The sequence below is a fragment of the Microplitis demolitor genome, chromosome 2, assembly GCF_026212275.2.
Source record: "Microplitis demolitor isolate Queensland-Clemson2020A chromosome 2, iyMicDemo2.1a, whole genome shotgun sequence".
Taxonomy (NCBI): Eukaryota; Metazoa; Arthropoda; class Insecta; order Hymenoptera; family Braconidae; genus Microplitis; species Microplitis demolitor.
Window position 1 is genome coordinate 4,442,668 of NC_068546.1, and position 24,241 is coordinate 4,466,908.

The window sequence follows — 24,241 nt, forward strand, 5'->3', positions numbered from 1 at the left end:
AGTTATAAAATTCCAAAATTTAAAAAAATTTTCCGATGTCATTTACATGGAAAAATTATTCTACTAAAACTTTTGAAAGTGTGTTCTTGAAAAATAAAAAATAGTCGATTTTTTTAAATCAATCTAATGTACAGTGTAGTTCTTTTTATTATAACTTTATTGTATTTTGTACTATGAAATGAAAACAAAAATTTTCTTAGGACTAGAAAAAAATTTTTGCGAAATTACTCCTGAAAAAATGAGCTCCCTATTTACTCCGTATGCAGAGTGAATTATTTTTTAAGCTCCGAAATTCCGGGTGACAGAGTGAATTCGGATTTAAATAAAATCCGCAATCATTCCTGACTTTTTACAATGTAAGTTAATTACATTGATTTAAAAAAAAAAATTGATCTTTAAATTTGTAACAAAAAATGAAGTTTTCAAGCCTCTAATTATTGCTAATTTTAAGTAGCGTACCGTCAACAGACACGTGGCTCAAAAGCCCCAGCACTCATACCGATTAAAAGTAAAAAATCTTTAAAAATAAATTGATTGATGAACAAATAATGACAAGTTTAATCAGTAGTTTACGATAAAAGATAAAAAAAATGAAATAAAATTTTTTATTTATTGCGAGACAAACATTATCAAGGTCTCGTGTTTTGTAACCCTCAATAAATATCGAAAATACAAAAGACAATTATCTTCTTACCATTTGTTTAATATTTACATATTTATACGATTATTTAAATTTTAATAATTATATCAGTGATCATAAATTTAAAATAAATATATACGTTAATTAATCTGGGTTTAATAGATTAGTGTATATATCTATTGATATGACAATGTTTTTTTTTAAATATTTATTTTGTCTATTCAGTCGAATATTTTTTTATAAAGCATCATCAGCTATTATCACTTAATTTGATTGCTTCACAACCAAGTTCATACACTCGATTATGTTATCATTACAAATGGGAACAGACACTCCCATTTTTTATAATCACTTAATTTTTTTTATTGGTGATAATAAATGTAATTGTATCTTCAATTTAATTAATCTTTTTTTTCTATGTGTAATTGATATATTTAGCAGCTTAAAGAAACGATTATGGGTATAGATTTTATTGGACTTTGTATCAAGGATAAGACAGAAGGGGAAATGTCAAGTCTATTTTATTTAAAACGCTATGGTATTTATCTGTATATATTATTTTTACTTTCCTTTCTAATATTTATATACTAATTAATAGACGTAGAAAAATTACCATAAGAATTTATATGAATTTTCTAACTATCAACCGCGGAAAATTTTCAAAGCCTCTTTTTAAATTTTAAGCGGGAAATATTTTTGAATTTAAAAAATTTCAAATATTTTTCCCTTAAAGTTCCCATAACTTCCAAACTATTGAGTTAAAAAAAATCACACAAACATTTTTTATAGAAAATTTTATTGCCTACAAATTTGTTCCTGTAAATTTTTACCGTATCTCTGATATTTAAGTCACAATTTAAATTTAAAGTAATTAAGAAAAATTAACAAAAAATATTCAACAAAATTTTTTATATAAAAAGTTTAAATTTTAGCTAAACTATCACAGATACAAAAAAACTCGTCAGACAAATTTTGTTGGAAATTAAATTCCCTACAAAAAACCATTGATTAATTTTTGACGTATCTCTAATAGATTTCAAGATAGCAGCATTTAAACTTAAAAAGTGTGATAAAAAATGTTTCTTGTCATTAATGTTGTTATTGTATTGAAATTAAATTAAAAAATAATAACAATAATAACAAAAGGCCTATTTTTACGAACAGCTGATTTATTTGTATACAAAGCACACTCAAGCTAATAGTGCGCAAGTTAAAAACTACATATGTCGTTTCATTTCCATTTCGTCTTTCGTCAACTATTAAATTCATGGTGGGGATACGAAACACGGTCGATACTAAAACCGTGTGTTGAGCAAGAACCGCGTTAGTACGTTTTACGTGTTCTCTTGATCAAAACATTAATAAAAAAAAATATCCCTTTAATAAAAAAAAAACATAAACATAAATAAAAGCCATAAATTCAGTGACCTTGAAATAAAATAAAAAGCCTTCAATTAATTAATTTGAGGCCTTATGTAAATTTTCAGTTGATTAAAAAAACAAATTTTATGAAAACAAAATTAATCGATCGATTAATTAAAAGTTTAAATTAAATTTAAAAAAAATATAAACCATATGACTCATTAGTGCGTGAGTTTAAATCGTGTGTGGAATATTTCCACGAATTATTCGAGTCGTTTTTCTACGAAGACGCTCTGAATTTGGGACAAAGACGTCGGAGTTTCTAGAGGTCACTACTGGTCTCGGGTGTTCAAAATAAATAATTAAAAAAAATCTTTATATATTTTTACTTTCTACAATCACAGCAAATTTAAAATTTTTAATCTCAATAACAAATAAATAATTAAATAAATAAATTAATTAATTTGATAAGATTATAATTGAAATTGATTTTATAAAATAATAACCAACTATGTAATCGTATCGTTACGTAATCAATTAAAAAAAAATAATAATAATTAGAGACTAAATAATAAAATAAATAAATAAATCATCTGCCATTTGGTTGATTTGAAGTTTTGTTAAATTAATCACGTAATTAAAAATCACAAACTGGCTCCGGAAGTGAGGATAAGACAAATTGGAATGAGGGAGGACTTGTTGTCAATAATAAGACACACAAGCAGTGACCATTTTTCTGAAGAGCTTTAGCACATGGTTTAATAAGGCACTTAAACGCCAATATTTTTTGTTGTTATTCTAATTGAGTATTTTTTTTATTTGACTTAAATAAATTTTTTTATACCTTTTTTTTTATTTTATTTTTTCATAATTTATCATTGGTAATAAATAAAATAAAAGCAATAATAATAATAATATTGGTTTCGTTGACTTAAATTTAACGGATTTAAATTTATGATAATTACATTTTTGTATAAATAAATAATTTCAAAAAAGTGTTAAGTGCGTTGATGTAATGCCCTGGGTTGCTGCTTGTTTAGATCTTCTTGCTGGTCCCGTACTTGGCTATTGTCTTGCTGTAAGAAGACTAGCATTACAAGTGGGATTACTGCAAGAAGCTGCTAATAAAATAAACGAAGAGTTTATTATTAATAAGAGCAATAATAACAAATTAGAAATGGCTCCATGTACTGAAGACAAACGTCCAGGTGAAAAAAAAATTTTTTTTTTTTTTACTTTTCATTACTAGGATTAATTCATAAGTTTTATATATATGTATAAAATGTTGATAGAACATTGTCGTTAACACAGGATTCAAATTTTGTAAAATTTTAAAAAATTTGATATTTTGTACAACCACAAATTTTTAAATTTTGGAATTCTACAAAAATTTTGTTTAAATTAGAGAAATTTTCGTGAAATCATTTTCTTTGATACTGGATTCAAACTTATGGCTTCTATACGAATTTCATGAAACTTTATGGAATTTTTTAAAATTGTATAAAATATTACAGAATTTTATGCAACTTCTTCAAACTTTTTGAAACTTTCTATGAAATTATATAAAAAGATTTTTTCGCAAGTATATATATATATATATATATATATATATATAGTCTTTCAAAAATTTTAAATCAAGATTTAAATTTCTAAATGTCACTTAAAAACTTTTTCCACTCAAAAAATCTCGAAATCATTAAATGACCTTTAGAAATTTTTATTTTGAAGTTAAATTTTTGAGAAACTTTTTATTTTTTATTGAGTAACATTTGCAGCAATGAAAAAAAAAATTTAATAAAATATGAAATACAGTCGAGTCGCGTTATTAGTCCGGCTTATATCTTTTTCTATTAACAAGACTCACGTTAATATGAGAGAGGCACTAAGAAGACTTATAACGCGACTTGACTGTACTTAAAAATTCTTCAAAACTCTTGCGACCTCTCAAATTATATGAGAACTTTTTGTTCCACTAAATTTTTGGGCGGTCATACCGTAAATAAAAAATTCAAAATTTTTTTGTCTTCTCAAAGATGTACACATTTTTTATTACACTATCCCGCAGTAAAATATAACTTAACTTTATCCTAGTTAAAGAAAAAAAAAGTGCAAATTGCGAAATATTGAAAAAAGTCACTATCTATTTTTTTTTTTTTTTTTTTTTTTTTTTTTTTAATATAAAATATAATATTGCGTTTTGTTATCGAGTGATAAATATTAATGAGAAAAGACAAAAAAAACATAATAAATAAATTGTGGAGTCAACAAGGCATGACCTTTCATTAATCTATTTAACCATTGCTATTACACTTCTATTTGTTAATATTATTTTTACTTCCTATAAAAAAAAAAAAAAAAAAATTTAATCTGCAAGTAACAAGTACTCTCATTAGATAAATGGGTATATACCCATGATTTACAATTATAACGGTAATAATAATTTTTTTTTTTGCAATTTATCGATAGAAGTAGAAATAAAAAACACAAAATTCAAGGTCTTATTATTTTTTATTTATATGTTTACTTCTTAACCAGTCGTGAGGAACAGGTTTTCAAGAGCCCTTTGTTTTGGCCAATCATAGACTTTTTTTTTTTATTAATTAATTCAAACCACGAATTTTTTAAATAAATAAATAATTATTATTTTATTCGTGCACTAGAAAAAAAAATTGTATTTCATATAAATGTATATAAAATATACTATTCTATATAAATGTCTATAAATTCACTACTTAAAAATAATGACAGATAAAATTAAACGAGGTAATTGTAGTCTATCACATTGTTAGTTAAAATATATGACAATTGATTAATTTCAATGATTCAAATTATAGAGATAAATTATATGTATATAAATATATATATAGAAAGCTAGATAGTTATCAATTAATTTAAAGTTTGGAAATATCTTCGCATAAATATAAGCTGGATCATTGTGTGATTTAAATTCATCAGACGTACATAAAGTAATTTGACTTCCTATTAATTTATTAATGATATATAGCGTAGACATGTTTGACTCAACAGGAATAACGTGATACTAGTATTTGAAATGCTTTTGTATTTTATTATTAATTATTCATTTTCTTTAGTCATATCAGCTTATCAGTATTTTTTTTTTATTAAAACATAAATTTTTATTTTGTTATCATTTATCATTTATTGATAAGTTATTATTGGAAATAGTAATAAACACTGGAATTCGATTTTATCAATTTTGTAATTAACGATAAATAAAATCGATGTTTTCCGTTACTGTAAATATGATACTAATGATACTTTTTTTAACTTTCAATAGATAATCTCGTGTCTGATGATATTTATTATCGCATTTACTAATCATAATGTACATGATAAGAGTAATCTATTAATAAATTTAAAAAAAAAGTGTCGCACTTTGTGAAAGTGAGTGATAAAAAAAATTTATTTTTAATTGTGTAATCAATTCTTCAATTTTCAATGAAAATTTGAAAAATATTGTAAATGAATTTAAAATAGTCAAACTAATAAAGAATAATGTGTAGTGAGGTAGGAATTACAAGCATGGGTCGCTATTAGAACAATACATGGAAAATAATAATTGGTAGCAGCTACCGGTTGGATATTGGTAGCCACTACCTATTATTTTTCGGTGGCAGCTACCAAAATAATTGGTAGCTGTGACCAAAATAATTGGTAGCTGCTACCAAAAATTAATTGGTAGTAGGTACCGATTATTTCAGTAACTGGTACCGAAATAATCAGTAGCGGCTACCGAAAAATAATCAGTAGTAGCTAGCAATTATTTTTTTCAGTATACTAATGATTTATAAATTTTTTTCTAAGCAAGTTATATCAATTATTTTTGAATACTTTAATCGCGTAGTATTTCAAAATTTATGTGTGAAAAAAAGGCTTAAATATAAAAAGTATATCAAGATTTTTCCATCCGTATTTGGTTGTTCGGTGTGTTATTAATTTTTTAATTTCAAATGACTATTTAAGAAATTTTGTAGTTGAATTAAATGTAAAAAAGAGTAATAACGTATAATATATAGTGAGGTAGGAATCGCGAGCATGGGTCACTATCAAAACAAAACTAATGTAGAGACATTTATGTGGCCTAGCCTGAGCAGGGAAACAAACCTGGCGCCCAATTTTCGGAATCTTTTTCCGGGCGCGACTGTTGTAAATTAAATTATCAATCGATTTAATAAATTATTTCGGCATTAAACTTCTTATCCCTTACTCTGGGGTTATCTACAATTATTTATCAGCATCACCTTTTTTAAATTGATAAACAAACAAATTTTTTAAAAAATTTAATTTTTGCTTTATTCGAATCTTTAGTTTATAATTCGCACTCACAATCGTTTTTATTTTTTAGCATCCGACTAACCTATAACTACCCTAGTACATTTTTACTACCATTTAGTTTTAATATTTCAAATAATAAAATCATAATGGCGCCCATTCTATAATCTTACCAACACTCCCATTCTCAACTAACATTTAAATTTAATTAAATTATTGACATATGACACAACTTATTAATCTCGTCTTACATTATTTAACAGAAATGGAAAAATAAATTGAGAAGAATTTAATTTTGAAAATCATATATATATTTTTATATCATAATTAATTTACATTTTTCATATTAATGCCACAATGGCGCCCACTCTATACATTTACTCTCATCCTAAAATATAATTCAATTATTATAAATTATTCATAAAAATTATGTCAATGTTAATAATTTACAAATAAACCTCAAATTTTCCTGACGTTAAAAAAAAAAAAAAATAAGTGACGTTAATTTTTTGCATATCAACAGACTTTTTACTGATTCATATTCATTCACCGAACAATTAATCATAAATTATTTATTTTTGCATTCACGTGCCCATCACTTTATAATGTATTTTATTTTCTTAATGAAATGGCAGAAATAAAAAAAAAAAAACCAAAACAGCATGTAAGCGAAAATATAAAATCAGGCATAATAATAACGCGCAAATATTGTCGGTTTGAAATAAAAATAATGTATTCATATATAAAATAACACAATGATGTGCATTGTACATAAAAATAATAATATGTATATATTATTTCACCAAACTTTCCGCTTATTTTGTAAAGAATACAGCAGCTAAGTTAACGTCAATGTCTGAAAATAGTATGCAAGATAGTTATATACATATATATATATATATATATATATATATATATATATATATATATATATATTAATGTACATTAAATATTTATTCAGTGCTCTGGTGAGTGTCTAAGTAGTTAAGTCGTAGGAAAATTTGTCTATTTAATTTAAACATTTAGTGTTATTAGTTATGTGTATTATTGGTAAAAATAATATATTCTTCTTTAAATTAATATTGACAGAAAATTATTTAAGTGAATGATAATAATTCATTTAAATTTAAATTATTGATTATCATCTGATAATAATCAAAGAATTTATCAGCTGATTGATAAATGATTTTATATTTTTTTTACTTATTAATTTTAGAATCGACTCAAGAGTCATCAACAAGAGCACAAGGTATTATAAAATCACCGAGAAAATTTGTGGGTGTTGTTATCGCAACTTCCGGTTTACCTGCACGAGGAAGAACACAAGTTGCACAAAGTCTTGCTCGACGACTTAATTGGAATGGCGAGTCTGCTAAAGGTAATATTTATTTATATAATTTATACGTATGTGTGCACAGTAAAAATTAAATGATGCAATAAACAGAGACTCGAACTGACGGATAAATTTAAGTGGCATTCAAACTATTATTTAAATTTTTTAAATATTATGACCCTGAAATTGTCTAATTAATTATTATATTAATTATAAATATTAAAAATGACATAAATAAATTATGCGTTTTTATATTTTATATTTATTATAATAAAGTCTTCATTACGTATTCATAGTAATAATTATTTGTGATAATTACTATCTATTTATTGTTACTATAAATAGATAGTTACTATCAACGGTAATTTGATATTTATTGTTGTTAATTTTTTAATTAAATAATTAAATAGTTATAATAAAATAACTAAAATAAGAAATTTTTCTCACTAACATCACTTGTTATATATATATTCGACTGATTCAAAAAAATCGACTATTTTTTGTTTTCTTCATTATATCGAAAATATTGTTGGAAATGACGAAAAAAAAATACTGTGAAAGTTTGAGCTCTTATTATTAATATTAACAGCTGCCGCATCGCAATTTTCTATTTCCCGTTTAAATAACATGGAAAAATTTATTTTTTACGCTTTGGAATTTAGTAGCTCACGGTGGGACCAATACTTTTGAATGTTAAAGACATATTCTTATGGGAAATTTAACGCTCTATAAAAAAGGTGTCTTATAATTTTTCGATATTTTTATTTCTTCAAAAGTTATTCGAAGTCAAAATTAGATTGACAATAAATTTTTACATTTTTTAAATTTTTTAACGCAACCATCAATTTTTTCGGAAAATTTTATAGGACCTTTTTTGTAGAGCATTTTATTTCTTATAACTTATCTTGGAGAAAATTTTCGATATTTTTCACAAGTCGTAAGTTATTTGCAATTAACTGAAAATTTCAATATAATTACTTTTAAGCTATATTATTTAGATTTTTTAAGAAGATTTCCAGTTAGTTGCAAATAACTTACGACTTGTGAAAAATATCGAAAATTCTTTTCAAGATAAGTTATAGTAAATAAAATGCTCTACAAAAAAGGTTCTATAAAATTTTCTGAAAAAATTGATGGTTGCGTCGAAAAATTTAAAAAATGTAAAAATTTATTGTCAATCTAACTTTGACTTCGAATAACTTTTGAAGAAATAAAAATATCGAAAAATTATAAGACACCTTTTTTATAGAGCGTCAAATTTCCCATAAGAATATGTCTTTAACATTCAAAAGTATTGGTCCCACCGTCAGCTACAAAATTCCAAAGCGTAAAAAATAAACTTTTTCATGTTATTTAAACGGGAAATAGAAAATTGCGATGCGGCAGCTGTTAATATTAATAGTAAGAGCTCAAACTTTCACAGTATTTTTTTTTCGTCATTTCCAACAATATTTTCGATATAATGAAGAAGAAAAAAAATAGCAGATTTTTTTGAATCAGTCTAATATATATATATATATATTTTATAAATTTGAAGGCATTAAAAAAATGTATATCATTTTATTTTATACCCGGACTATTTTTCTGGCCGACTGTTTTTATAAATAAATATATAAGCTAATGTACGATCTGATATTAATAAAAGTTTCTAGATATAAATAAAAAGTTTGCTACTCACGGGTTTAATAATCACTTTAATTTTACCACCAGGCGTACTTACACAGTATTAATATTTAATTCACAAAGTGCCCATAATCCGCATCAATAAACGCAACGTCAATAGAATAATCTAAGCGTATTTTTTCGGGCTGATTGTCTCTGAAAAAAATAGTTTGCATTAACTGTTGAATATTTAAGTGTTTAAAATTACGAACATTTTGAACTCTAACAAATATTTATATCTTCATACTTGCGATCCCTAACAAATATGATTATTATTTATTCTGCGCGCATCTATAATCATTTTTTCGCTTATCTTAACAATTTCAAACAAAGCATCTATTTTATTAATACACAATATATATTTATAGCTTGATGTCAACGGTAACTGCTTTCGGTTGAAAGATAAATGAATATTAATACGGATTTAAATACATGTGTCACTAAAACGAGTATTTTATTCATGTTGGGCTTTATCGGTCTATTGACCTCGATCACTTGAGATAGATTGATTGCGTCATATTAAATTGGCAAAGATCAGGTTTTAACATAAAGATATTTAAATACTTCGGTATTTAAATAATTACACTAATGCAACATTGTATAGTGGCAATAATTTCTTTAGTTAATACAGCTTTTAGAGAGAATTATTTACTTATTTTTTTTTTTTAACTCGCAGCCTTTTTTTACATAAAATTATTTTTGTTTTCTTGGGATTAATTGTCTGTCCACTTTCAAAAAATAAAAAAAAAAAAAAACACTTTATTTCTTATGGATTGAGTTCCCTCAGAAATTTAAATTTTGTTTAGTTGAAACAAAGCTCTAATATTTCAAAACTTTCTATAAAAAATTTTTTTTTGTGGAGTACACCTTTTCTGAAAAAAAATTCTAAAATAAAAAAAAGCGCTACTGATGGGCCTTCTGGTCACTTTATTTACTACCGGTAAAGCAAATTTACTTAGTGTCGGTAACAGAGTTTTATTTACAGGCGATAAAACAGATTTGCCGATAACTTATGGCTGTAACTTCACTTGCAACTTAATATCCTAGATTAATTTAGTTCAAATAATTATAAATATATGAAAGTGATGAAAATGTTACTTTAAAAAGATATATATATATTTAATTTCCAGTAATGCGAGTTAGTGATTATCGTCGTAAAAAATTGGAATTATATGGAACCCATGAATTTTTTCGAGCGGACCACGCAGCGAATTCAGCACTGCGACAGTTGGCAACACGCGACGCAATGCACGACTGCGCTGGTTGGCTCTCATCTGGGAACTCCGTAGCTGTAAGCACTTAGTTATATGTGAACATTCATTATTATCTTATTAAATTTTTATAATCATAATAATCATTAAAGAAAATAAAAAAATGAAGAAAATTGTTCACATATGAAATAAGAAAAAAAAGACGCAAATCTTAAGATTTTAAAAAGTCAGTAGACTTTTTAAAAGACGAGTTTTGTTTATTTTTTTGTCCATAAAAAAATTAAGATCCTAGACGGTTGCCTGGTGACTAAGGACCAACGACGCGAGGTATTCGACTACTTCACGGTGCAACTGGGCTACCGGATCCTCTTCGTCGAGTGCGTTTGCGACGACCCTGCGGCTCTGGAACGTAACTATCAGGAGGTTATTCATCACAGTTTGGACTACGCGGGTATGGACCCTTTCGCCGCAGTAGAGGATCTTAAATTAAAAATTGACCATTACGTCCGGGCTTGGGAGCCGATGGATGAAAAAAATTATCCACGGGTTACTATCGACACTGTCACTATGGACATCAAGGCTCACAAAGTAACTGGACATATTGAGACCAGTGTATTGGGTTATCTCGGTAGTGTCACTACTAAACCACATACATTATATTTTTCACGTGTAAGCTATTAATTTTTATTTTTATTAAATTATTAATTTTTATATTTTTGGTCTTCAATTTTTTTAAATTAATCATAAGATTGACACAAAATAATTTTTAAGTACACGTAAACAAATTATCAGTAGCAGCTAACGATTTGTATTTGGGAGCTGCTACCGAAAAAGTGCGTATCTGCTACCAAAATAATCGGTAGCTATGACCGAAAAATAATTAGTAGCTGTTACCATAATAGTCGGTAGATGTTACCAAAATATTCGGTAGCTGCTACCAAAAAAGTGCGTAGCTGCTACCAAAATTATCAGTAGCTATGACCGAAAAATAATTAGTAGCTACTTATAAAATAGTCGGTAGTTTACCAAAATAGTCGGTAGCTGCTACGAAAAAACTCAGTAGCTGCAACTTAAATATAGTTGGTAGCTGCTACTGATTATTATTTTTTTTTTTCATGAATAATTTCAAAAATTGAAAATGATTTTTTTTTTTTTTTTTTTTGATGAAAAATAATTCAAAATTTATATTTAATTTTAGCATGGAGAGAGTGAGTATAACGTAATAGGTAAAATCGGAGGTGATGCAGTACTAAGCTCACGTGGTGAACGTTATGCTCAAGCATTAGCTACAAGGATAAATTCAATGCATATACCAGATCTACGTGTACTAACAAGCCGTCTAAGAAGAACAATAGCGACGGCACGTGGAATTGAAGCACCACAGGAACATGTCGCTGCGCTGAATGAACTAGACGCTGGTGTATGTGAGGGACTTTCTTATGAAGAAATGCAAGAACATTATCCTCAAGTAAGAAACAAATTTATATACTATACTACAGTTCGTTATTTAATTCAAATTTTTCTAGAAACGGGGTAAAATGGCACATTACTTTAGAGAAAAAAGAAAATATTATTTTTAAACCGATTACTGCTTCCGGAAAATAATGGGGCAAGCTGGTCAACCTAGACATTGTGGCCAATTTCCAATTTTTAATAATAACAGTTATTTTTTTTAATTATTCATAAAGAATCTGAAGAGTCTGAGGTAAAATGGGCCGTAACTGCAACAAACTTTTTTTTTACTTAAAATTAAAAATTTTCCGCACTGTCGGGCTGACCAACTTGCCCCAACTTTTTTTTTATAAATAGTAATTTCGGATTTTCTAAAAGATAAAGTTAAATTATAATTAAATTTTTTTAAGTTTAAACCGTAAGTATTAAAATAAAAAATAAAGAAATTATAAGAAAAGAAATTTGTGATTTTTATATAAAATCTATTTATTACATCGCTTGATTATACAGATGTAGATTATTATAATCGTAATTTTGTTAACGACAAATAGATTTAAATGGTTTAGCAAAAGCTTTGCCAGCAACTTTAGCACAGTGTTTTGAACAGCATTCCCAATTAGACATACACTGTAATAAAATATATAATTAATTAATTAATTAATTAATTAATAATTAGTAATTGCGATAGATTCAAATTTCAAAAGATAATTACTGATAAACCAGGTCCTTTGCATTTTCCTTGTGCTCCATCGACAATTTGTGGCATAATTACAGCGACAACAACACAAAGAACGACGAAGATAATCATTAACTTGGACATTTTCAAATACTGAAATTATATATTAGACTGTCATATTGCAGAAATATTTTTTATCAGAAGTGTTAAAAATTATTTAGAGTACGCTGAAAAAAATCATGGAAGCCCTTAATTATAATTTTAAAATGTCGCTGAAAATTTAATGACATTTGTCATTTAAAATACAGAAATAAATATTTTTTTATCGTTTATTGTTATTTTTTATAATAAAATAATTATCTTATGGTCTTGTTAATCATACAGCGTTGAAAGGCATTCAATTATCTACAAAAAAGCCCAATGAGTAAAATTTTTATGCCAGAAAGTTTTTTAGTTACGGAGAGTGAAAGTTTATTTTTAATAAAAATTTATCTGAAATCACTCACGACAGCTCAAATTTTTAAGTTACATAAAAAAAAAACGACTATTTTTTTTTATAATCATATGGGCTACAAAAAAGCTCTGAAGGAACAAATTGATAAATTATAAATTTATGAAGTTTTAAGGATTTTAAAATAAAACAATAACTAAATAATTTAAATATTTTTTAAAACATTTTAAATTTAATGATCTGCAAAAATATACAGCATATGTGTCATCAATAAGGTAAAAATATTTTTAGCTCCTAAAAAATAACAATAAATCTATTAAAATAATTTATTTATTTTTATGGTAAATGTCATTAAATTCCAAGCGGGCTTTTAAAATTACAACTAAAAGCCGTGCTTCGATCATTTTTTTTGTGTTTACTAGATAATTTTTAAAAAATGACTCAAAAATTCAAGAACATAAAATTTACAAAAAATCTTACCTCAATTTTCTTTACTCAAATCACCAGTAGACTTATAAGTTCACTCAGATAAACTGACGTTTACTTGACTCAATAAATTCATTTTTTTTTCCCGCCTATTTATACTGAATTTTTTTCGTTATCAAGATTTCATTTATTATCAAACTAATTTCATCATTTATTGTCTATCTGCTACCAGACGATAATCCCATAACATCGCACTTATTAATCATAATAATGAATCATACATACTACAGTAAATATTTATTACGTGCTCCGTAAAATGATTGAGCATCGGCGTCACAGATTAATTAAACAACATAAAAATAATTAGTCATATTTTTGACGCAATGGAATAAAATTTGAAAATTAATTACGCAGTAATTCAGTACTCAGTATAGACAATTCATGGTTTATTAATTAACAATAATCAATAAAAAATTTTTAAATATATACTTTTTTTAGACAATTACTTATATGTATAAACCCATCAAAATATAAAAATTCAAATCCAGAAAAAAATTGAAGTAGTTTTTATTTTAAAATTCAATTTAAACTAAAACTATAAAAGTTACAAAAAAATTTTTGAAACAAAATCTATAGGAAATTTAATTTTCTACAAAAAAGGTCCTCATACTTATTAACGTATCTCTGATAGTTTCAAAGTTACAGAGCAAACAAATAAGAACAAATAAATTTAAAAACTCCAATAAATGAAAATTTACTTTTTTTACTTAAAGTTGTAAGTACAGTGAAATAAATAGACATACGTAAAAATTTTATAAGACATTTTTTGTAGAGAATTTAATTATCTACAAAATTGCTCATATACATTTTAGTCATATCTGTAATAGTTTAGCTGGAATTTTAATTTTTTTACCGTAACTTTAAGGTGTGAAAAGAATTTAAGCGACCAGCGAAATGGATGAGGGTAAAAGAAATAATAGATGTAATTTTTTTAGGAGTTCGCGTGGCGAGACCAAGACAAACTACGTTATCGTTATCCATGGGGTGAAAGTTACGTCGACATAATGCAACGAGTTGAACCTGTGATAGCAGAGCTGCAACAGTCAAATAATATTCTTGTGATATCCCACCAAGCGGTACTCCGGTGTTTGATTGGTTACTTCATGGACAAAAAACCAGAGGAGCTGCCATACATGGAAGTACCTTTACACACAATAATTCGCGTATCGAGCTGCGGTTTTAATTATCGCATTGAATTTATAAAGTTACCTATTGAATGCGTCAATACAACGAGAAACAAACCTATTAATTGCAATGCTAATCGTACAGCTAATGACGCATTGTTGACAGTACCCGCACATCTTGATCTACCAGATCCATGGAGAAATCCTGGTAATGGTCCGACACTTGTACAACAACACTGAGCCGAAATGAATAAGAAGGAGTCATCTTCTTCGACTTCTTCTTCTTCTTCTTCTTTGTTAACTACTTCCTCTTCTTCTTCTACTTCTTCTTCTTCTTCGACTTTGTTATTAAAAAAATTAACAAAACCATAAGTACTAATAATTATTTTTTTTCTTGTTAATTAACTTTTGGTTTTTTTTTTTTTTATAAATTAATAAATATGAATTTTTTTTTTTTGATATTTTATGATCTTGAAGTCAGGAGATAATTAAAAAATTACGGATTTTATTTTCCAACAAATTAATTAAAAAAAAAAAAAATGCATATGAAGAAAATTACAAAAGCTATGAGTGCAATTTTTTAAAATATTTTTTTTTTATAATTTATCCTTTCTAAAAAAAGTCAAAAAATTATTAATGACTAATTTGAGTACCATAAGTTTTAAAAGTGTATGAGAACTTAGAAATTTGAATAGAAGTTATGATTTAATAGGGGACTGATATTTTAAATGCAAAAAAAAAAATTTTCATATATTATATATTATAATTATATATACTCTATTATCGATGATTATTTAAAAGAGAATATAATTACTCATTAATAAGAATTTTGAAAAACAAGTCCCCTTAATTATTGAAATTTTTTTCATTGTGCCAATTTATGAATTTAATTACAAAAAAAAAAATTTTTTTGCGTAATTATTTATTTTTATTAAAATTTTATAATTTATGCATTTTAAATATTAAATTCTCAGTACATTACTTCTAACTATTATTAATTATATTAATTATTGATTAAATAATGACAGTAATACTCTTATATAAAAATAAGAATAAAAAAAATTGTTTTTTTCAGAAAATAAAAATTTTATATATATATATATTCAAAAAGGTTCAAATAGTGTATTAATTATTAATTATTAATTACTAATTAGGTAATATAATAATCGTAATTAGTGATATATTTTTGTAGCAGCTAATAGATTGTTAAATAAAATAGTACATAATTAAAAATATTTTCAAAATATTATACTGTACTAAATAACAAAAAAAAGTTGAAATATTCAAAAATTAATTTTCAAAAAAAAAATTTTTTTTTTTATTAGATTCTTGTTTTTTTTTATTTATTAATTAGAAATATAAAAAATGTGTCTCTTAGAAGTAAATAATTAAGCGATTATTATTAAGAAAATCTGTATATGTAATGAGTATTTAAAAATAAATAAAATAATGTTTTTTTTTTATAAAAAAAAAATTTTTTAATAATTCACTGAATAAATCATTTTTTTATGGAAAAATTTCACACTTATTTTTTAACATCTTTTAATGTACGGACTCGATAAAAAATTAAATAATTGCGTATAATTACGCTCCCTGATCTTTGGGTACAGAGAGAATAATTATTTACAAGTAGAGCTCCGCTTATTTTTGACAAGCAATTATCCAGTATTGAACATATCGCTGGATAAATTTTGTCAGCAAGTATGTAACCGTGGATTGACGACACTTTTTTGATTACTAGATAACAAACTGCGGGAAGTAAGACGTAAAAATGATTTAACATCTGAATTAATGCATTTTGTTGATACTTTTATACAGAGTTTCTTTAATTATTATTCGATTAAAAAGTTTTAAATTGTCAAGATGCACAATGGGACATAGAACGTCAATGGATTAATTGATTCTCAAGTCAACCATCAATACTTAAGTCATATGTATAAAGTGCCATAGGTGACAGTTTAGTCCCGAGTACGCCAGCGGACCCATCAGTGAGCCCGACTTGGCGTACTCTGCCGCAGACTATCTTTCTATTAACTCGGTCGGAGTCACAAGAATGTAGTGAACTTGGTTGCATTAACTCGGTAACAACCCAAGGTGGATAGTAACTTATCCCTATGCATCTACTCACATCCTTTGGAGTTGTAATAATATTTCCCGAGTGATAAAACTACTGACGAATTACCAACATCAATTATTTAAAGTTTGTACTTCAGTTAGACCTTCAAGTCGCTGCCGTCCATCTTACGGCAATGAATAAATAATATTATTATTTTAAATTTAAAATTAATTATTTATATGAATTTGTAAAGACGACAAGTCATCGAGGCTATTTTTCAACCGTAAGGATACAAAGTTAGAGCCGCTAGTTGTAATTTAGATTCTTTCGCTCTAATTTTTCTCAATCCGCCGTAAAACTGAACAGGTTACTAAGAACCATTTTGCCCCACGTGATAATAAAAATCTTCTGTCGACCATTTTGTGTTCAACGATTTCAGAAGAGTTTAAATATGAAAATTTGGTTTACAATTCTATATAAAAATTTTCAAAAATTGTTATTAATAAATAAATACTCGTATAAAATAAAAAAAATTAAATTATAAATTAAATACTATTTTATTCCATACAAAAGACTAGAAAAAAATTTCCATTTGACTAGATAATTATTAAGTACAAAAATGCTGACTAGCTCGCTCACAAATATTTGTTAATTAATACATTAATTAAAACTAGAGTCTCATTAATTTCAACGTGTAATCCCGCTGCTTGACAGCTAAATGCAGATCCAGTCCTTTCAGCATACGATGACGTAACTCATATTCATTTGTCAATGTCTCGCGTCTTGTATTTATCGTGTTATCATTACCATTGTGATGATTACTACTATTAACCGTAATATTGTCATTATTACTCACGTATTTGGGTGTATGTTTTACAACATTACGCATAAAGTCAACAGTAACACGTCTACATGTATCGTAACCAGACAGTTGTATACTTTTGTCACGTACGCGATTTAATTCACTTGGTTGTGGTTTTGTCGCACGTTCAATTACTGATATCATTGATTTTGATGATCCTGGTAAATCTTTGAATACATTCGTCAGTACTTCACGCATTACGTTTTCATCTGTATCATCACCTTGAAAAAAAAAAATTTTTTTTATTATTTATCAGGAAAATAATAATTTTAATTTGTGGAGATTTAAGTCCGAGATACTGCCTTAGGCCTCCGTAGATCTATCTAGATCTGTATAGATCCACGTTGATCAAAGCGGAAAGAAGCAAATTATTGAACTGAGAATTAAAATTTTTTTTTATTTAAAAGAGATCTCAGGGGCTGGTAAAAAATAATTTTAAAAAATTTTGATCTAAAGAGATCTAGATGAATCTCAGTAGATCTAAATTTATGTCAATGTAATTATTAAAGTACAAGTTGAATATTAATTACTAAAAATTTTAGAATGTCCGTTTTATATGGAAAAAATAATTGGTAGCAGGTACAGGCAATAATCTGTTGCAGCTAATGATTTGTTTTAGCGTGCAGTGGGACAAAAAGTCCTAAGAAAATTTTTTTTTTATGTATAGACCAGATGAGGATGACTGTCTATGTGTTTTATGGAAAATAGCCCGTAGTTTTGCTCCTATTAGGAATTTTTCTGCACAATACAAAAATTTTTTGTTTCTAATAGTGTCCTCTAATTGGAAATCTTGAAAAATTCCTGGTAAATTTTTATTTTAAGCCATCGACTCAGATTTCCTACCGATTTTCTGTAGAATTCCTTTAGAGGCAATGTAGTTTTGTTCCTATTGGGAACACTTTCTCATGATATAAACCACTTTCATTCCTAGTAATGTTTTCTAACCGAAAAAACTCGAAAAAGTCCGGGAAAAAATTTTTTTTTTTTTTTTTCAAAAGTAATTGAGTCCCGATTTTCTATCGAATTTTTGTGGCCGAAATTAGTTTGATTTCTATTGGAAATACACGGAGATAAAATTATGGTAACAGTTACAATATATTATGGGAATGGTTCCCATACTGCATGGTAACTGGTTTTTTTGAAATGTTGATTATAGGAACGGCACCCATATATATTATGGTAATCATTCCTATAATTATGGGTATAATTCCCATATGGTATCGGAATAGTTCCTATGGAATCATGGTAATCGTTACCATGTAACTATGATAATGGTTACCATAATATTTAGAAATTATAACAAATTTTTTTTTTTTTTGTAACAAGCGTTTTTTTGTATACTTAAAATTTTGTAATATACGAAAAAAAAACGCTTCTTACAAGAAAAAAAATCTGGGCGTCGGTTGACCCAGCGGACCAGCCCCAAAACTTCCCGCTGTTTTCGACCTCAAAGAGCTTGAGAATGCTATCACATGCAATTGTTTTTTTACGATCTTTTCAAGCTCTATCAAGTTACCTGTTATGCTGAAGTTTGAAAATTTAAGAATCGAAAATCATCAATGAAGCGGTTTTTAAAATTTAGTTCCTGATTATGTTCAGTACAATAAGTGTATTGAGGCAGAAATCAATGTCAGGGATCAAAATCAAGATTTAAATAAGTTTTGACTCATGTAAGAAACAATAAAATATGAAATATCCGATAAAAATATTAAAAACTACGTTTTATCGATTTTTTTGTTGATAATATGATTTAAACTAAAAACCAAGTTCGATGACATTATATGATCAAAAGAAACCATAAAAAAGATGAGTTGGTATGATATCAGGCACATTTTAGTACGTTATATTATGATTTATCCGGAAAAAATAACATAAAATGTTATTTTTTTAACTTTTCAACGCCGATATCTTTTGAACTAATCAATCGATTTTGATAGTTGACGTGGCAATCGGCGCGTTTTATTGAATTCTAGAGCTGATTAGATTTTGATGTCGATCGTATAAGTCGTTTTTTAGAAATCAATAAAAAACTAAAAAAAAATTTTTTTGTTTTTTCGTAATTCGCACACACACACACACTCGGACATCATTCTGAAAATAGTCAGAATAGCTTCCTAGGACCTCAAAACGTCGACATCTGATGAAAACTCGATTTTCGAAAATCGCGGTGAAAACAATAACTTCCCGAAATTTTTGAAAATCGTCGATTTTCTTAGCGGGAAGTTGAAAAATTTTTATAATTTCTAAATATTATGGGAATTATTACCATGATATTATGGTAACCATTCCCATAATATTATGGTAATCGTTACCATAATATTATGGTAACGGTTACCATCATATCATGGTAATAATTTCCATACATTATGGGAATGATTACCATAATATTATGGTAACCATTACCATAATATGATGGTTATGTTTACAATAATATTATAGGAATAGTTACCATAATATATAGGGCTTATTCCCATATACACTTAGGAACCATTACAATGTGGTTATAGGATCGGTTACTATTTGCTTGTGGGAACAATTCCTATGAGTATGGTAATCATTACCATGATTCTTTCACATGGGATATGGAAACTGTTACCATAATGATAGGAATTGTTCCCATACTTATGGAAACTTTTCCCTGAAAGTATGGGTCTATATCCCATAATCCCAAGTAATCATTACCATAACGGTATGGGATGATATTTCATAAACGTACTAGGAACAGTTACCATAATTTTCTCTCCGTGTAGGAAAATTTTTTTTTGAACTTTTATAGAGTAGCCCGTAATTTTGCTTCTGTTCGGAGTACCTCCACAAAATATGAGCGTTTTTTGTTCTTTATGGTGTCCTCTACACGAAAAAAAATAATTGCTAGCTGCGACTGATTAATTCACTTGCAGTTACAGAAAAAAACTTTCAAGTCAGCCAACCTCCCCTAGTTATATATATGATATTTTCTGTTTAAAATTTTACACAGACCAATTTACCCCATGTACTTCATGGTAATATTTTAAAAAAATTAAAATATAATAGAAAATTAAATTAATAAATTACCTAATTCACTAGTATTATCATTAAAATATGTATCATCATTAACCGAATTTTGTAATTCAATTATTTTTTTTAGGGCCAGCTGTAAATATTCACGCGTATTTGGTTCTTGTTTTTCTTCATGTTCTCCATTTTTTTCTTCATTTCTGTTACTTCCTTTAAATTTTTTTATTTTGTCATCTTCTACCAAACATGGAGCCTAAAAAAACAGCCAAACAATTAATTAATAAAATCAATTAATTTTAATTAAAGTACTTTACGAAAAATAGATCCAAAATCTCTACTCTAAAGTACACAGTTCGAATCCCATTCACTGCACTTTTATTTTTTTTTTTCATTTCTTACAAAATAAAAATAATTCTGCGATAAAAATTTTTATTTTTTCGTACAAAAAAATTTGTTAAGTTTGAATTCTTAATCGTGTTGCCTCCAAAATAATAAATTTTCACATCAAACACACTAATTATTTTTTTAAAAAATTTTTTTACACTTCATGACTTAATAAAAAAAAAAAAAAAAATGTAATTAGTCCGTATGAGAAAAGAAATAAAAATATTAAGGGTGTACTTACAGAGCATGATCTTTTCATTGTGACAAGTATTTAATAATACAATATATATATAATTTTTTTTTGTTTTTTTTTTGATAAAGTATTTAAATAGAAAACAAATTTTTTGAAATTAATAAATGGAGTATAAATTAAAAATTATTTTTACTCAACACTTTATTTGGTAGTTAGACGCGATATGTTGGAGAACAAACCGTTATATTAATACTGTGTAGAGTAAATGTAGTATGGGGGTGATATATCTGAAAGTGGCGCGTGCCTTAACCCCCACTCTTTGTGTGATCAACAACCCCCTCGACAGCTGCATATTTCGTTGACCCTTAGGGTTTAAATGTGTGAACATGTGCGTGTGTAAGTGTGTGTATATTAAAGTAGGTAACGGTCGAAACGATTCGATGAATTATTTACAGGGCAAAAGTAGAGTAGACACGGAAAGTAATCAAGACAAATTTAAAAAAAAAATTCTCTAGATTACTGAAGTTTAATTATTGAGATACCGAATTTCGGGTATTTTTAAGGGTTGAATAAGACTGTACTTCTTCATTTGTACATCAAATTTTTATAAATAATTTGTAATAGATAAATGATATCTAAGGATAGAAGTCTTAGTAAAGTTATCGAGTGGGCGCCATTGTGATATTAATACTTGGAATATTAAATAAATTGTAATAAAAAAAAATTTCAGGGTAATTCTAGGGGTAGTCGGATGCTAAAAAAATAAAAATAATTGTGAGCATGAATTTAAAATAAAGCAATGGTATAATTTTCGGAAGCATATATTTTTTTATGATTTAAGAAAAAGGTGATCTTAAATATATATAACTAGATTTTTTTTTATCTATTAATAAGCTATTTTTATAACTACTCTTATTTTTTTAGTAATCAGTTTGAAGGAGGACATAAAATTAAATCATTATAGAAAATACAATTTATTGTTATTATTATTATTATTATTATTATTATTATTATTATTATTATTATTATTATTATTATTATCAAAAAAAAATTAAGTCAGCTATATCAGAGATACTATATATATATATATATATATATATATATATATATATATATATATATATATATATATATTAACATAAGCAATGAATTTTTATTTGCGATATATTTACTTAATATTATTGTTTCCATGTAATTGAAAGCGATAATAATATATTTTAAATGACTTACCAACATAAATTAAAAGTAAACACGATGGCATTGATCGTTATTATCAACAAACTGGTCTCCCTGCTTACAAAATCCGATAGGTTCTTATAGCTGTATGTATAAGGCCCTATACTTAACTAAAGCACTTCTCATAGAACTCATTCATTCTTATAAAATCTCTATAGGAATTTATGAGCATCTATTGGATCCTATGAGATTTTCTAAACAGGGCTATTATAAACAACACTATCAAATATCAGTACATATATAAGTGAAATAAAATAAAGATTTAAAAATCATATTTTTCAAACGTACTATAGCCTAATAGTATTTTGATAGACGTTTTATATAAATCTATATCTTAAGTTTCCCGGGTCAAAAAAATAACTTAAATTTGACTTGAATGTATACTAAGTGGGTAAAATTAGCCAAAAGTATGTCAAATTTGGATGGAAAAAACGTTTGATTTTGACTTGGTTTTGGCTAGCCTACTTAATATCAATATAAGTCAAAAAAGTCAAACTTGGCTTGGTTTTGGCTTAGTTGACTTAAATTCAAGTCAAATTAAAATTCTTTTTCGACCCGGACTTACACAAATCTTTCCAGTCGTCTTTTTGTTAGAAGTCCAAGACAAGATTATTCCATAAGATGTCTTAAGTAAATCTGTTGCAAGACTTGACCAAGAAACTTAAGTAAGACGCAAGAGATCAGATCTGTTGCAGAATTGATTAAGATCCCTGCATATCGTTACTATTTCTCTATAAGCCACAGGTTCTGCGTCTAAACTTCAAGCGATTCGAGAAAAAATCTTATGGCTCAAACAATTCTGCAGCAGTTTTTATCTAACATTATTATTGTAACTGTCTTGCTTGAAAATTCTTGCAGACTGCAGTTGCAGATTTCCCTTTCTTCAAGTCTTTTAAAAAAATCTTTGGTAAAACTTGATGAAATCTTTGCATAGAATTCTTATCGATTACACCTTATTCAAGTCTTGTTCAAATCTTCCGTAAGAAATTCTCTGAAGACTTCGTCAATAACTTTACTGAAAAAAATAATCGGTAGTAGCTATCGGTTGGTAATCGGTAGCTACTACTGATTATTTTTTGGTAGCCGCTACCAATTATTTTGATAATGGCTACCGATCATTTAATAGCTGCTACCGAAATAGTCGGTAGCTGCTACCGAAAAAAAATCAGTAGTAGCTACCGATTGCCAACCAGTAGCTGCCACCGATTATTTTTTTTTAGTGTTCAAGATAATGCTACTAGTAAATATTAGACTCAGTTTCCAAAGGGTTTAATTCTGAAATTTTTTTTTACTTCCATAAAATTTTTACTTACTACTCAAAAAATTTTTTTTTCGAAATCATGTTTTCTTATCTTATATTTTCATCCATTTATAAAAAATTTATCATTGTCTTATACTTTTAAGACCAACATAGCAACCAATTTTTTTAATAAAAAAACAAAAATTGAGGAAATAAATTTACAAAATTATATTTGATACCCCAATAACTTGTTTATTAAATAAGAATAATATAACAAATAGCAAATCATAACTCCATTAAATTAGTTACAGTAATACGGACGCTAAATTAATAATAATAATAATATGAAGTTGAAACAAATCATTTTTAAGCTCTCTTGGAATAATTGTAATAACAATATGTGATTAATAAATATATAGATAAATATTATATTTTGAATACTCAAAAATTGATAGCCATTAAAACGATAATAATAATATTAATATTGATAAGTAATTAATAAAAAATGTATTTCATCCCACAAGATCATCAACCTTATCCAGAACTGGATCAAGAACTGGTTTCACGAGTCCACCAGCAAGGG

At 26.6% G+C, this 24,241-nt stretch overlaps 2 protein-coding genes and 1 long non-coding RNA gene across 4 annotated transcripts; 1 reads left to right on the forward strand and 2 right to left on the reverse strand.

The window, feature by feature from the left end:
* The first annotated feature begins 1,952 nt into the window (after nucleotides 1-1,952).
* LOC103580218 (6-phosphofructo-2-kinase/fructose-2,6-bisphosphatase) lies at nucleotides 1,953-15,728 on the forward strand. Of its 2 annotated transcripts, none has more exons than XM_014444281.2 (6): nucleotides 1,953-3,210; nucleotides 7,512-7,673; nucleotides 10,421-10,581; nucleotides 10,787-11,170; nucleotides 11,700-11,969; nucleotides 14,502-15,724. In XM_014444281.2, exons 1-6 carry the CDS (start codon nucleotides 3,018-3,020, stop codon nucleotides 14,928-14,930), a joined length of 1,599 nt encoding a protein of 532 aa, XP_014299767.1. In that variant the 5' UTR covers nucleotides 1,953-3,017; the 3' UTR covers nucleotides 14,931-15,724. The 2 variants fall into 2 exon arrangements, with proteins under 2 accessions (XP_014299767.1, XP_053599119.1); XM_053743144.1 differs by lacking the exon at nucleotides 1,953-3,210 and adding an exon at nucleotides 7,263-7,345 and having other exon boundaries at nucleotides 14,502-15,728.
* Nucleotides 11,981-14,495, reverse strand: LOC128669023 (uncharacterized). Its single transcript, XR_008404579.1, has 3 exons — nucleotides 13,561-14,495; nucleotides 12,666-12,782; nucleotides 11,981-12,580 (listed from the first exon to the last, which is right to left on the reverse strand). It is a non-coding gene; the product is annotated as an uncharacterized LOC128669023 (long non-coding RNA).
* Nucleotides 15,729-17,356: 1,628 nt separating the features above from the next.
* On the reverse strand, nucleotides 17,357-21,381 carry LOC103580217 (uncharacterized). Its single transcript, XM_008561894.2, has 3 exons — nucleotides 21,231-21,381; nucleotides 20,663-20,858; nucleotides 17,357-17,829 (listed from the first exon to the last, which is right to left on the reverse strand). Exons 1-3 carry the CDS (start codon nucleotides 21,246-21,248, stop codon nucleotides 17,417-17,419), a joined length of 627 nt encoding a protein of 208 aa, XP_008560116.1. The 5' UTR covers nucleotides 21,249-21,381; the 3' UTR covers nucleotides 17,357-17,416.
* Nucleotides 21,382-24,241: the final 2,860 nt, after the last annotated feature.